We start from the raw sequence: 12055 nt of genomic DNA on the forward strand, positions 1-12055 counted from the left end.
CCTTATAAATGAAAGAGGGAGGGGCGCCTGGGTGGCTCAGTTGGTTAAGCGACTGCCTTCGGCTCAGGTCATGATCCTGGAGTCCCGGAATCGAGTCCCGCATCGGGCTCCCTGCTCGGCAGGGAGTCTGCTTCTCCCTCTGACCCTCCTCCCTCTCATGCTCTCTGTCTCTCATTCTCTCTCTCTCAAATAAATAAATAAAATCTTAAAAAAAAAAATGAAAGAGGGAGACAGGAGAGCCACTGTCAGTGTGATGCAATGTGAGGAAGACTTGGCCAAATACTTCTGGCTTTGAAGGTGCCTAAATTTAAAACTCCAAGTAATTTAATTTTAAGGCATAATGCAAATTGGCTTGCTTTCTTTCTGTCTCTCTATCTCTGTCTCTCCATATCTCTGTATGTGTGTATGTGTATATATAATATTTCTGGAAAGATGCACAAGAAGCTGTTAACACTGGTTTCCTCTAACATGGAGGGTAAGTGGACGTCTTGACGTGACATTTGGCTGATAGAATTTTTATTTTGGAAAGTAGTATTATTGTTATAAACCATATAGAGTAAGCAAACTTCAAACTATAAAGTCAGATGTGCAAGACCATACTTACAGTAACTAAAAGAATAAGAATTTGAAGGTGGAAAAGGGCCAAGAGGGCAATGAGACAGTGTGTAGCAACGGTAGAAAAGCGTCGACTTGAATTATTCTTAATTGTTTTGCCAGACCCTCCTTACTTCCAATAAATTACTGGCATCTTCCTCCCTGATTCCTTCCCTTTTGGGGACAACTGAATTTACTATGTTTTTTTTTTTTTTTAAAGATTTTTTATTTATTTATCTGAGAGAGAGAATGGGAGACAGAGAGCATGAGAGGGGGGAGGATCAGAAGGAGAAGCAGACTCCCTGCCGAGCAGGGAGCCCGATGCGGGACTCGATCCTGGGACTCCAGGATCATGACCTGAGCCGAAGGCAGTTGCTTAACCAACTGAGCCACCCAGGCGCCCCTGAATTTACTATGTTATTATTTCCAGGGATTGACTCAAAGAGCAAGCCCTCAGTTTTCACTGAATATGATCTAAAAATCCTCAAGATTCCCCATTGAGCATTATCTCTCTTCTGAATGAACATAGCTTATTATCTCATATTCTTGAGGTCATTGCATTATTAAGCTAGAGAGTTAGAATTCAATATGTTTTTTTCAAGAAGATCACCAGAGTTCTAGAGTGTACACATACATTTCTTGTATTTATTAAAAGTGACAGAAACCAGGAATGTTTTATTATGATATTTTATTATGGGTGTCTGTAGGAAAAAAAAAAAAGATCAACAACCACATATAAGCTCACAAAGTTAAATTTCAACACATTCTCTGTGTTACTGTGACAAAAGAAGCCCCATTATTTGTTTTTTGTTGTTGTTGACTTTTACAGGATCAAGGGAGAGAGTTCCCCGAAGTGACACACCAATAAATTTTTTTGATAGGAGACATGTACAGATGGTGTGCATTTATGTTTTGAATATAAGGCAACAATTCTGACCTAGAGTTTTTAAAGTGAAAATACATTAGCACCATAACATATGTCTTTAAAGCCTTCCCAAATATCGGTAATCTTGATAATTTCAGCAGTGACAAGAAAAGAGAAAAGCACCTTTAAAAGCAGTTGATATCCAAGATTAAAATAATTGTAGATTTTAAAATGTTTATTCAAATTCTTGTACTATACTTTTTACCAATATTTTAGGAAATTATTGTTCAATTATATAAATTTTTTCATCTTCCGGGACTTCTAGAATTCATCTGTATTTCTGACCAGGTTGAGGTAGTTGAAACAGGGAGGTCTTTTCTAATTTCATGTTGACTATTTCAGAAAGAAAGATTATCTTTTAATGGTAAGCCTAGTCATTGCTCTGCAAATGGGATAGGATTCAAAGAATATAACACAGTGTTATTGTAAGAGTGTTGAAGTTTATTTATTATAGCACCATTGAGACATTTTGAAATTGGAATTGGTAAAAAAAATAGAACAAAAAGCATTTGAACTGTATTTGGTGTAACAGCAAAAAAAAAAAATCCTTTTTTGCCAAATTATACTTTTTCCAAAACTTTTGGAAATAAATAACTGGAATTGAGTTGGTCACTTGTACTGGTTGACAAGGTTAGAATGAGAGGAACACATATGGAGTGTGAAATTTTTTGCTGGGGTTTCAGATAGAGTTTGATTTATAAAAAGCAAACAGGGCCAATGTCCACACCAAATTCTTGATCAGGACCACCAATATCATAGGGTGCAATATCTACAATAGGTAGTCTCACGGCCTTGCGTGTTCGATATTCGAAGACTGTTTTGCCCCATTCCCCAGTGTGTTTCTGTAAAAAAGAGGAAAAAAATGTGAGCTATCATGACATTACAATTACTTAGACACTTCCTCTGACTGACCAAGTTTAAAAACATAGTGTGCCCTAAGGGTGTTGCCAAACTGCCACACTATCTTCCATGCATATGAGACCGCCTCCATTTTAAAGTTATAATCATCCCAGATAATAAACCATATTGGGCTTTTTTAGAGATTGAGAGAGAAAGCATGTGCACATGAGGGGGCAGGGGTCGTGTGAGAGGGAGAGAGAATCTCAAGCAGGCTCTACCCCAGTGCGGAGCCCCACATGGGGCTTGATCTCACAACCCTGAGATCATGACCTAAGCAGAAATCAAAAGTTGGACGCTTAACCGATTGAGCCACCCAGGCACCCTAATAAACCATACTGTTAACCAAAAGCATTATGGAGCTTTAAGGTACATTCAGTAGAGATTGCCAATAGCCAGCCCATTTTCAGGAGGTCTGGTTCTGTCTGGTCACTGCTACCAGATATATGGTTGGTTTACTAAAAAGTGAGTAAGTCTCTCATGATGGAATTTGCTAGTATTAGAAGTGAATTCTCCCTTTGCTTATAAATGATAATAACAAAGAAAAGATTTAAAGCTAACCTTTAAAGAGAAAGCAGAGATTTTAGATTGAGTCCATATGATAGCTATTATGGAGAATGTATAGTAACCACCCAGAAGTTTATATTATGAATTTAAATTTCTACTGATTTCATTTCAACTTGTTTCGCCTGGAGGTTGGGAAGATATATATTTTTGTGTGTGGTATTTAATATTCCCTGCAATGAACCAGTAAATCCTACATAACTCACACCAAATGTTAACTTTTGTTCATTCTCATTATTTTTTTTTCTTTTCAAAATAGCATGATTAAACTAGAAATGCTAAGATCATTATGGTCCATGCCTTTAAAAATGTTATTACTTACAGTGCAACCATCCTCCAGGACTGTGTATGTGAATTTGCTATTTCCTTCAGCCTTGAATTCACCTTCATTTGAGCCCATCAGCCTCAAGGCTTTCTTTACATTCCCACTGGCATGATCCATGTATGCAATGCTATTCTTGCAGTGATACGTGATGTTCTGGGAGGCCCGGCTGGAGAGAAGTCGGAGGAAGGCCAGCTGGACATCGAGGACATCTTCAGGAAGTTCAGGATTGCCATAGCTAAACTGTGATGGGGAAAAACACAGGTGATCAAACATCTTTGTTGCAACCATATGTCCTAAGGATTCATGTAGTATAGTATGGTCATTATAACGCAGGTTATCCATATATTTTATGTATGAATATTTTATATGTGAATATGTTCTTATTGCGTGTGTAACATATAATGCTAGAGTAAAAAAGGTGTTAAGAATTGAAAGAAAGGTGGTTGCATACAACAAATAATTCAATCTAACTTAGCTTTGGGAGAGAAGGTATAAAAGTTATAAAGATAGTCACCTGAATATATAAAGCCATTTGGGTTCTCCTATTTATTAACTAATTCAGCATTGTGATGAAAAACTGGGAGGAATCAAAAAAGTTAGGTAAGTAGGAATGACTTCGTTAAAAAACGGTATATCCATTATTACCTGAAAACCACCATCCATAGATTCTCCAAACCAAACATGTTTCTTCTCAGCACTAGAATCTGTCCACCAGTTCTTACGTGGAACAGTCCAAGGACTGGCATTTATGCACGTTTCCCCAGTTTCCATATTGCAGAATACTTTAATAGCATCCAACTTGCAACCTTGGTTAGGATCAACCCAATATTCTCCTGAATAGTCACAAAAGAGAATAATGGGAATTGGTTACAAAATCCAGTAGTGAAGTTGCGGCCAGAATGATTTTGTTTGTTTACCTGGTAAAGCATTCATAATGTTGTTTGTTAATTTACTTGTATTTTATAGTACAATATAATACAGAAACTTTTTATTGAAATTGTGGAGATTAAAAAGTGTTAGGTATAATAATTAGAAAGCATGAAGTAAAATATAGCTTCTTGATTTGGAACAATGATGATATACTTAGCCAAGACATTTTGATTGGTGTATTGTATTGATTGAAATCTCTCCCTCTTTTTAAGACGATTATCTGTTTAATGTGGCTTTGCTAAATAATGTAAGCTTTCTGTCTAATCTAGATTTATGCCAGCAAGTTTAACCCAAAGTCCCTGTGACTGATGTTGTTCTCTTTCTTAAGTAATTTTCAGAAATGACTCCTAACAAAGGCAATGTTCCATGTCAAGGTATCTGAAAGCCTGAAATAATTTTTGCCTTTCAGAAAGAATTAACCCAATATATGTAAAATCTTACAGTATTACGGTATTTGATTTAATTTTATGTAAGTCTGGGATGTTTCATTTAACTGTTTCTTAATATGAAAAAGCTAATAATTAGATTTATCGCAAAAATTAATCTCATTAAATAAAGATTGCAAAAGTTAGGTTGCAAATTATGTCTGTATCAAGTTATATAAATTTTGTCCTGAAAACACAGTGATCTATGTTGCTTTATCACCCAAACAACTTTAGACTGATATGCAGAAACATCCCAAACTATGACTTATATCAAACTTTCTACAAGACTATCTTGAAGTTTTCCTACATTTGGAATATTTGGATCATGTATGTTCCATCTTAAGGATACCTGCAGTGTGTACTTTCTGAAAGTATCCAGCAGTTTCAATCCAACCAACATTCTTTAAGTACTATTTCTGCTATAAAATATTTTCTATTCACAGTGAAACTTTTCTCTTCCCCCAGTTCTCATCTAAGCAGCTTTCTCTGTAATCTTGTTGCCATGAGCCTGAAAGACTCCCCACATACCGCTCTTGAGTTCAGGATGGCAAAATTTCAGGTCTCGGCAGTTCCGAGCAGGGTGTTTACGGGACCCATCAGGACTAAGGAGGCTTTCCAGTTGTCCGTTGACCGATTTGAGTGAAGTCATAATCTCCTCGGTGTTGATTTTGAAATCCATCGGTTCATCTCCATAATATGGGGCAAAACCACCAGCTTTTTCAGCCCCTCCGATAGAACCCATGGCAGCAGCCCCACCACCACAGCACGGACCAGGAGCACCAGGAGGTCCAGGAGGGCCCGGTTGTCCTGGGTGGCCTGGGGAGCCCTAGGATGGGTAAGAACAGGCATCATGGAGGTGTACTTGCTCTTTGCTGAAAGAATATGTTGCTGGGTCAATACAATGCATTAGAAACAACCAATATGTCAACATAATTACTTTAAGAAAGGTTTACTTGAGTTGTTTTGTGATCAAATGATAACCAATGATAATAAATTTGTTGCCATGAAATTTATTGTGTTCCCCTGGGTACAAATCAGTGGAGTGAGAGCACAAATTTTACTCTATCATGTTTCCTTCTGAATAAATTATGTAAACACTTCTAACTCTGACATGCCAGAGGGAATCTGATCAGGAAACCTAGACTCTGATCCCAGATTTGTCATTAATTTTGTGTCTTTGGGCGGATTACTATTTGTGTTCAATTATCAAATTTGTAACTCATGGGGATAATGGTTTTTATTCCGTTTATGCCAAAGATGTGGGATAGGAAGGTATTGGGAATGATGGTATTGGTAGCAAAACAGGAATCATGGAAGCTGTTTGAGAAGATGTGCCACGTGCTTGCCATTCATTACGATGGTCATAATTGTGCGATCTCCAGCGTGAGATCAATGCCTGCAGAGTTCATTTGGTTAATTGGGCTTTTGTCTTTATTCTGATAATGACTGCTCTCTGATCAAACAGTAAAAAAGGTTTTTTTTTTCTCTCTCTCTTGTTGTTATAGTGTGATGGTGAAAGGGTAGAGAATCTCTAAAAGTCATTGTTGATTTTCTAAGTTAAGTTGGGTGCTTCTATTGTACTGAACTCACTATCTAGCTTCCAAATCTTACAAAGCGTTTCTGAAACCTGAAGACTGTAGCAAATTAAACCCGGATATTTGTGAGTGCAGTCTTACCTCAGACCCTCTTTCACCTCTGTTCCCTCGAGGCCCTGGCGGTCCAATGGGACCCGGATGTCCGCTCGTGCCATCTTTGCCTGGGGGCCCACTGGGTCCAACAGGTCCCTAAAAAATGATCATGATATCACAATGCTAGGATATCTTCCTGCTAGAATATCTGAAAAATATGGATCTTCCAGTATCTTTCTATGCCACTTACTCGCGGGCCTGCAGGTCCTGGGCTACCAACGGCACCTTGGTGACCAGCAGGACCCTGAGAGGAAAAGAAGGGTAAATATGAAGGAAGACTTCTCAAAGATTTGGGAAACTGTACATTCAAGATCAAATCAAGAAACATGGGGGTCATGATGGAATATGATTGCCTTTTTTTTAATCTCCCCATTGCCTCATGCCAACTACTATTTCAACCAAGCCCTCGAATCCATGTCTCATCTCTTTTAACATAAACTTTTAAAGATGAGCACTTTTCTACTTTTGGTCTCCCAGAGTTGCCTAGCTCATCACTTAACATGCACCGAAGGGGGTTTTCTAACAAAGCGGATGCACTTACTGGAGAACCTGGGGCACCTGGATTACCAGGGAATCCTCGATGTCCTTTGATGCCACTAGAACCACGTTCACCTGTTTCACCTTTGTCACCACGTGGACCTTGGGGACCCTTTACAGACACATTTCAAATTAAGGTCATAAACACACATACATATTGGTAAAACAAAATAAAATTGATAGCAATTAAATCCAGTCCATGACATTCTATTAGCTAGAAATCCCACGGACACTGCATACATGCAACACTGAAGATTGTTCTTGTAGTTTTGATTTTGGACTGATAATTGCACGAAACCCCAGTAGTTGCTACAAAGGTCCTTGGCCCCAAGGAATTTTAGATCCTGAATTGCCTTCTGTATCATCAAAAGAAAGTTAAAATTCTGTTCCATAGTTGTGTATGTTGTCATCCCCTTTTCCTGAACATGCCAGAAAGTAGAACATTTCTTAGACTCTAGAATGAGTTAAAAAACAACTCACAGGAGGACCTCGGGAACCAGCAGGACCTGGAGCACCAGAAGGGCCAGCGGGGCCCTGAAATAAAAACAGACACACAGGGAATTGTTTATTTATTGATAAAGCTTTGTTTTATTTAGAAGTTAACTTCACTGTGATGGACTAATAGTATGCACATGATTATTAAAAGTTAGTGCCATTTTCTCCTTCAAAGTGCTTTCTCTGTTTATATCTTTACCAAGGGGTCTAAACAGGAAAGCTGAGAGAGTCTTGCTAATTCAGCCTTGCATTTACCCAGTGAATATACACTCAGACTGATTAATGCTGCTTTGAATTTAGTAATGAATTCTTCATTAACTACTGCCAGAAACTTAGCAGATACCTTTTTTACCCCAGTTGCCTAAGGAAAGAGTAGCATAAAAACGAAAAGAAATGATAGTAGATCATTTGGTTCTCAGATCTGACATCGTATCTTCCACCTACTAATCCCTTTACTGAGGAAAATAGGTAAGCAAAGAAAAACTCACAGTTTCTCCTCTGTCACCACTCTTTCCAGCTGGACCAACGGGACCAGGGGGGCCTGGATGACCAGGAGCACCGGGGGCACCAGGGGAACCATTTTCTCCACGATCACCCTGAGAACAAATTCACAGATCCAACATAAATATGATCAGCAGTTATTACTTTAAGTACACAAACCCACTGCATCTATGTTCATTATACCTTGCCACCAGGAGCTCCATCTCGGCCTGGAAGACCATCCGATCCTGGGTTTCCCTGATTAAAAAAACAAGGAGAAAAGAAATCAAACTCTTTCGAACCATTCAAATACAAGCTAAGCCATGTATTCTCAATGGTAGCAATAGCATCCTAAAGCGGATAAAAATTGGTTCTTAGGACTAAAAAAATCTTAGATATTACAACAGCTGTGGCCCTTCAAAGGGTCATACGTAAATAGATAAACAGTATACCTATGGCACTAAAATTTCACAGGTGAGAGAGGGAGAAGTGATTAGGAAAGAAAAATATCTAAAAAAATCCTTTGGAAAGAGATAACAAATAAAAGCTTAAGAAACAGTAATTTAAGCTGATAATAGAAATCTACAATTTAAGAAAAGACTTAATCACAAATAACATGCAGTACATTTTCATGCAGGAGGAATGCTATAAATTGGGGCATTCCCCATCCCCAACTTGTGTCTTTATTTAGCTAGCATTCATATTCTTCTCCATTAATGATCATTCATTGGGTAAATATTAATGAACATGAACATTTAAGATTATTCTAAATTGTAATAGAAGGGATATCTTATTAAAAAAAGAAGGAGAACTTTGGCATGTGACAATATTTACACTCTTAGACATTAAGGCACAATTTGACCCTTGCTTAAATACATTACCAAACACTACCAGGACAATTGGATATTTCCTAAGAACTAGTACTTACGTCTCTTCCAGGTTCACCAGCTGTACCAGCCAGACCAGGAAGACCCTGGGGTCCAGGAGGACCACGTTCTCCATTGTGACCAGCAGCTCCTGGTTTCCCACTTTCACCCTGTGTATAAAGAAATAAAAGACATATTATTTTAACTTATTTTACCTTTTTTTAACTTTAAAATTTTTTTAAACTATTTTTTAACTTATTTTATCTTAGCAATCAATATGTTATGACATGTTCTTATTTTTCAAGGAAAAACTTTGTTTTATTAAAAATTCTATTGAATTTGTTCCTAAAACTATCCCTATCCTTGAGGAAGAGCAAGTTTCTTGTATTTTCCAACTTTCCCAGTGACTCTGGATACCAAAAAGCTAAGTAATGACAATGATTATATTATTTAGAATACATTCTAATATGAGATATATAAATAAGACATGGCCATTGTGAGAAAAAAATAATGATTAACCATCATGAAATTATAGGTTTGTGGCGACCATCAGAATTAGTTTATATTGGACATCTGGCTCTATCTAAAAAATATACATTTACCAGATATGTTCATATAAATTGAATATGCTTAAATGTTATATCTTCATTTCATTACAATATTATATGACATTTTGTTTAAAGAGGTGCTCAAAGTGTCAAAATGTGAGCCCTAATAATACAGAATTTTATTACCCCTTTTGGTAAATGGATATTTAAGACAAATAAGTATAAGATGCTAGGATGTTACAGTAATATTAGGGAAAGAAAATTAGAAGTGTGAAACAAATTGAGTTGATGGAAAACTGGTATTAATTAAAGGCTTTCACAGGTCTATAAACTGACTATTTCCCTCTTAGAAACTGACAGTCAACAAAGTAAAGAATGCTCACACATCTCCTAACGGAGGTACTTAAGGTGGCAAGATATTTTCTGTGTTATCAATTTCTTAGTGTTTATGTTCAAGGCTGCCCTATGATGTGCATTGTTTTTGTGTTCGGCAGCCTTTTGATAATATGCATGCTTCCTGAAAATCTGAACATATCAAGAATTTGCATCTTTTACAGGAAAATTTGTTCATGACACGCTTGCTATGGTTAAGTGATCTCCGAAGGCTATCAGAGGAAACCAGAGTCCAGGGCAAGATGGCCACACTCACCTTGACACCCTGTGGGCCTGGGCTTCCCCTAGGACCCGGGATGCCCGGTGGTCCCGCAAGACCCCTGGCTCCGGTAATCCCGGCACTTCCCAGTGGGCCTGGAAGTCCCTGTTGAACAAATAAGAAAGCCTTAGTTCTTCTCTCTGTGATTAGGTTTTCCTCTGTGGAATTCATAATTCAAAATAAAAGAGTATTGTCAACCCATAGGGCACCATAGCCACTCACCGGGGGGCCCTGGGAGCCGGGGGATCCCTTCTCGCCAGGTTGGCCAGCATCACCTTTAGGTCCAGACACTCCAGGGTTGCCGGGAGCACCATTATTACCAGGTGGACCGGTGGCCCCGTCCTTGCCTGGAGCACCGCTGGGGCCCGGGGGGCCTGGGTTACCCTACAAAGACATTTTTTGAAATTGGAGTGTTTTATACTGAAAAGTGAATATTTCTTCCCTCTTTTACCTGCATTTTAGATGGGATTTAATCACAGAGAAAAGTAGCAATGGGTAAGTTTCTCCTCCTATGCATATATGAATGTTCTTTATGGAATAAAGAAAAAATATTTTTAGAAAAAATACTTACATTATTACCAGGAGGACCAGGAAGACCACGAGCACCAGGAAAGCCAGCAGAACCCTGGGAAATGATAATATATTTTTGAATTTCAAAAGTGAAGCAGAATGAATAATAAACTACTAAAAACAAATATAAAGGATAAGAAATGTGATCTGCATTCTACCCTGGGATCATTTATGGTTTGTTTTTTTTTTTTCCTTTTAGAATTTACATATAACATATAATTAAGGGATTATAGTTTTTATACTCTCAGGATCTAGTGATTTCAAGGCAGTTTTTATACAGATTGGTATTAATTACTGCTTTTGAATCACAGTTTAGAGAATACTAGTTAAGAGAGTGAATACTTACAGGACCACCAGGACTGCCGCGTTCACCTTTGACGCCCTGGGGACCAGGGGGACCCTATATGGAATGGAGGTAGAAATGGTTCATCAGAATTCCACCACACTCAATATTTGAAAGAAGCATTCAGCCTTTGAAAAACAGGAATTCTACTTATTGTGATAATCATTTTGCAACATATACATATTTCGAATCGTTAGGTCGTACACCTTAAACTTGTACAACGTTATATGTCAATTGTATCTTAATAAAACTGGGGGAGAAAAACTACAACAGACCTACAAATGAACAAACAAACAAAAATCAACAAAACAGTAACTCTGGGTAGGAAGTGGTTAGAACAACTTGATTGGGGTCATATCTAGACTATTAGAGCCAAGCTTCAAAGTCAGAACTGTACTCCTAGGAAGATGATACTCTTGTCACCTTGACAGGCTCTCTCAGTATGAAGTCTTGGACTATGGATACACCAAAGTGCTTTCCATTTGAAAACTGAATGAAAGAGAATACTCACAGCAGGCCCAGCACCCCCAGGGGGTCCTGCGATGCCAGGGGGCCCTCCTTCACCTTTCTCACCAGGAGCACCTCTTTCTCCTTTAGCACCAGGCTCACCATTCTGTCCCTACATTCAGAAATGACAATGACCTGTGAGCTGACGTCCTTCCCAATACACTTGGCCTATCAGACTCTTTCTTCAGAAAATAGAATTCTTCAGGTGGCAAGATGTTGAAATAAAATTGGAAAAGGAGGTTCTCTGAAGACAGGCCAAACCAAAGTGAATCAAAATGCTTTCATGATAAAAGAAAACTATCAAGAAAATGTTAAAATGGATGTTATTTGTCCTAAGGGAGAAAGCCTCTCCAAGGATTTTTCTTTGAAAATGAGCACCAGTAAATTCACTGGAGAAAGATAAAGCCTAGAGCAACTTTTAATTAGTATCATCTTACAATGGAATAACTTTTTAAATTTCCAGAGTGTTTTAAAATCTAGGGTATCATGTGAGTCTCATTAATGAAGCATAAAGGCAAGTCAAGTGTTTTTATCTCCATCTTTTAAAGAGTAAGAGTGAAGTAAAAAACAAAACACAAAACACAACAAAACAAAAAAACAGAAAAAAAAGGGAGGGGTGGGTAAAGTCACCCTATAGGGAATGAGCAGCTGAGGCTTGACTAGAATCCGAATTCAAACGTCTGTTTTTCAGCAAGAGAGTGCTTCTGGG

General features: G+C 38.0%; 1 protein-coding gene across 1 annotated transcript in view; it reads right to left on the minus strand.

Annotated features, from left to right (window-relative positions):
* Nucleotides 1-1552: 1552 nt before the first annotated feature.
* COL3A1 (collagen type III alpha 1 chain) overlaps nt 1553-12055 on the minus strand; it is a 38925-nt gene continuing 28422 nt past the window's right edge. Inside the window, exons 36-51 of the mRNA XM_035007555.1 lie at nt 11351-11458; nt 10843-10896; nt 10498-10551; nt 10149-10310; nt 9924-10031; nt 8789-8896; nt 8065-8118; nt 7869-7976; nt 7366-7419; nt 6890-6997; nt 6539-6592; nt 6337-6444; nt 5189-5486; nt 3951-4138; nt 3303-3545; nt 1553-2361 (exon numbers count right to left, since the gene is read on the minus strand). Coding sequence (XP_034863446.1) covers nt 2215-2361; nt 3303-3545; nt 3951-4138; nt 5189-5486; nt 6337-6444; nt 6539-6592; nt 6890-6997; nt 7366-7419; nt 7869-7976; nt 8065-8118; nt 8789-8896; nt 9924-10031; nt 10149-10310; nt 10498-10551; nt 10843-10896; nt 11351-11458 — 1956 coding nt within the window. The 3' untranslated portion in view covers nt 1553-2214. The remainder of the gene's footprint in view (nt 2362-3302; nt 3546-3950; nt 4139-5188; nt 5487-6336; nt 6445-6538; nt 6593-6889; nt 6998-7365; nt 7420-7868; nt 7977-8064; nt 8119-8788; nt 8897-9923; nt 10032-10148; nt 10311-10497; nt 10552-10842; nt 10897-11350; nt 11459-12055) is intronic.

This window comes from Mirounga leonina, unplaced genomic scaffold, assembly GCF_011800145.1.
Source record: "Mirounga leonina isolate KUSES-001 unplaced genomic scaffold, KU_Mleo_1.0 Mir_151, whole genome shotgun sequence".
Taxonomy (NCBI): domain Eukaryota; kingdom Metazoa; phylum Chordata; class Mammalia; order Carnivora; family Phocidae; genus Mirounga; species Mirounga leonina.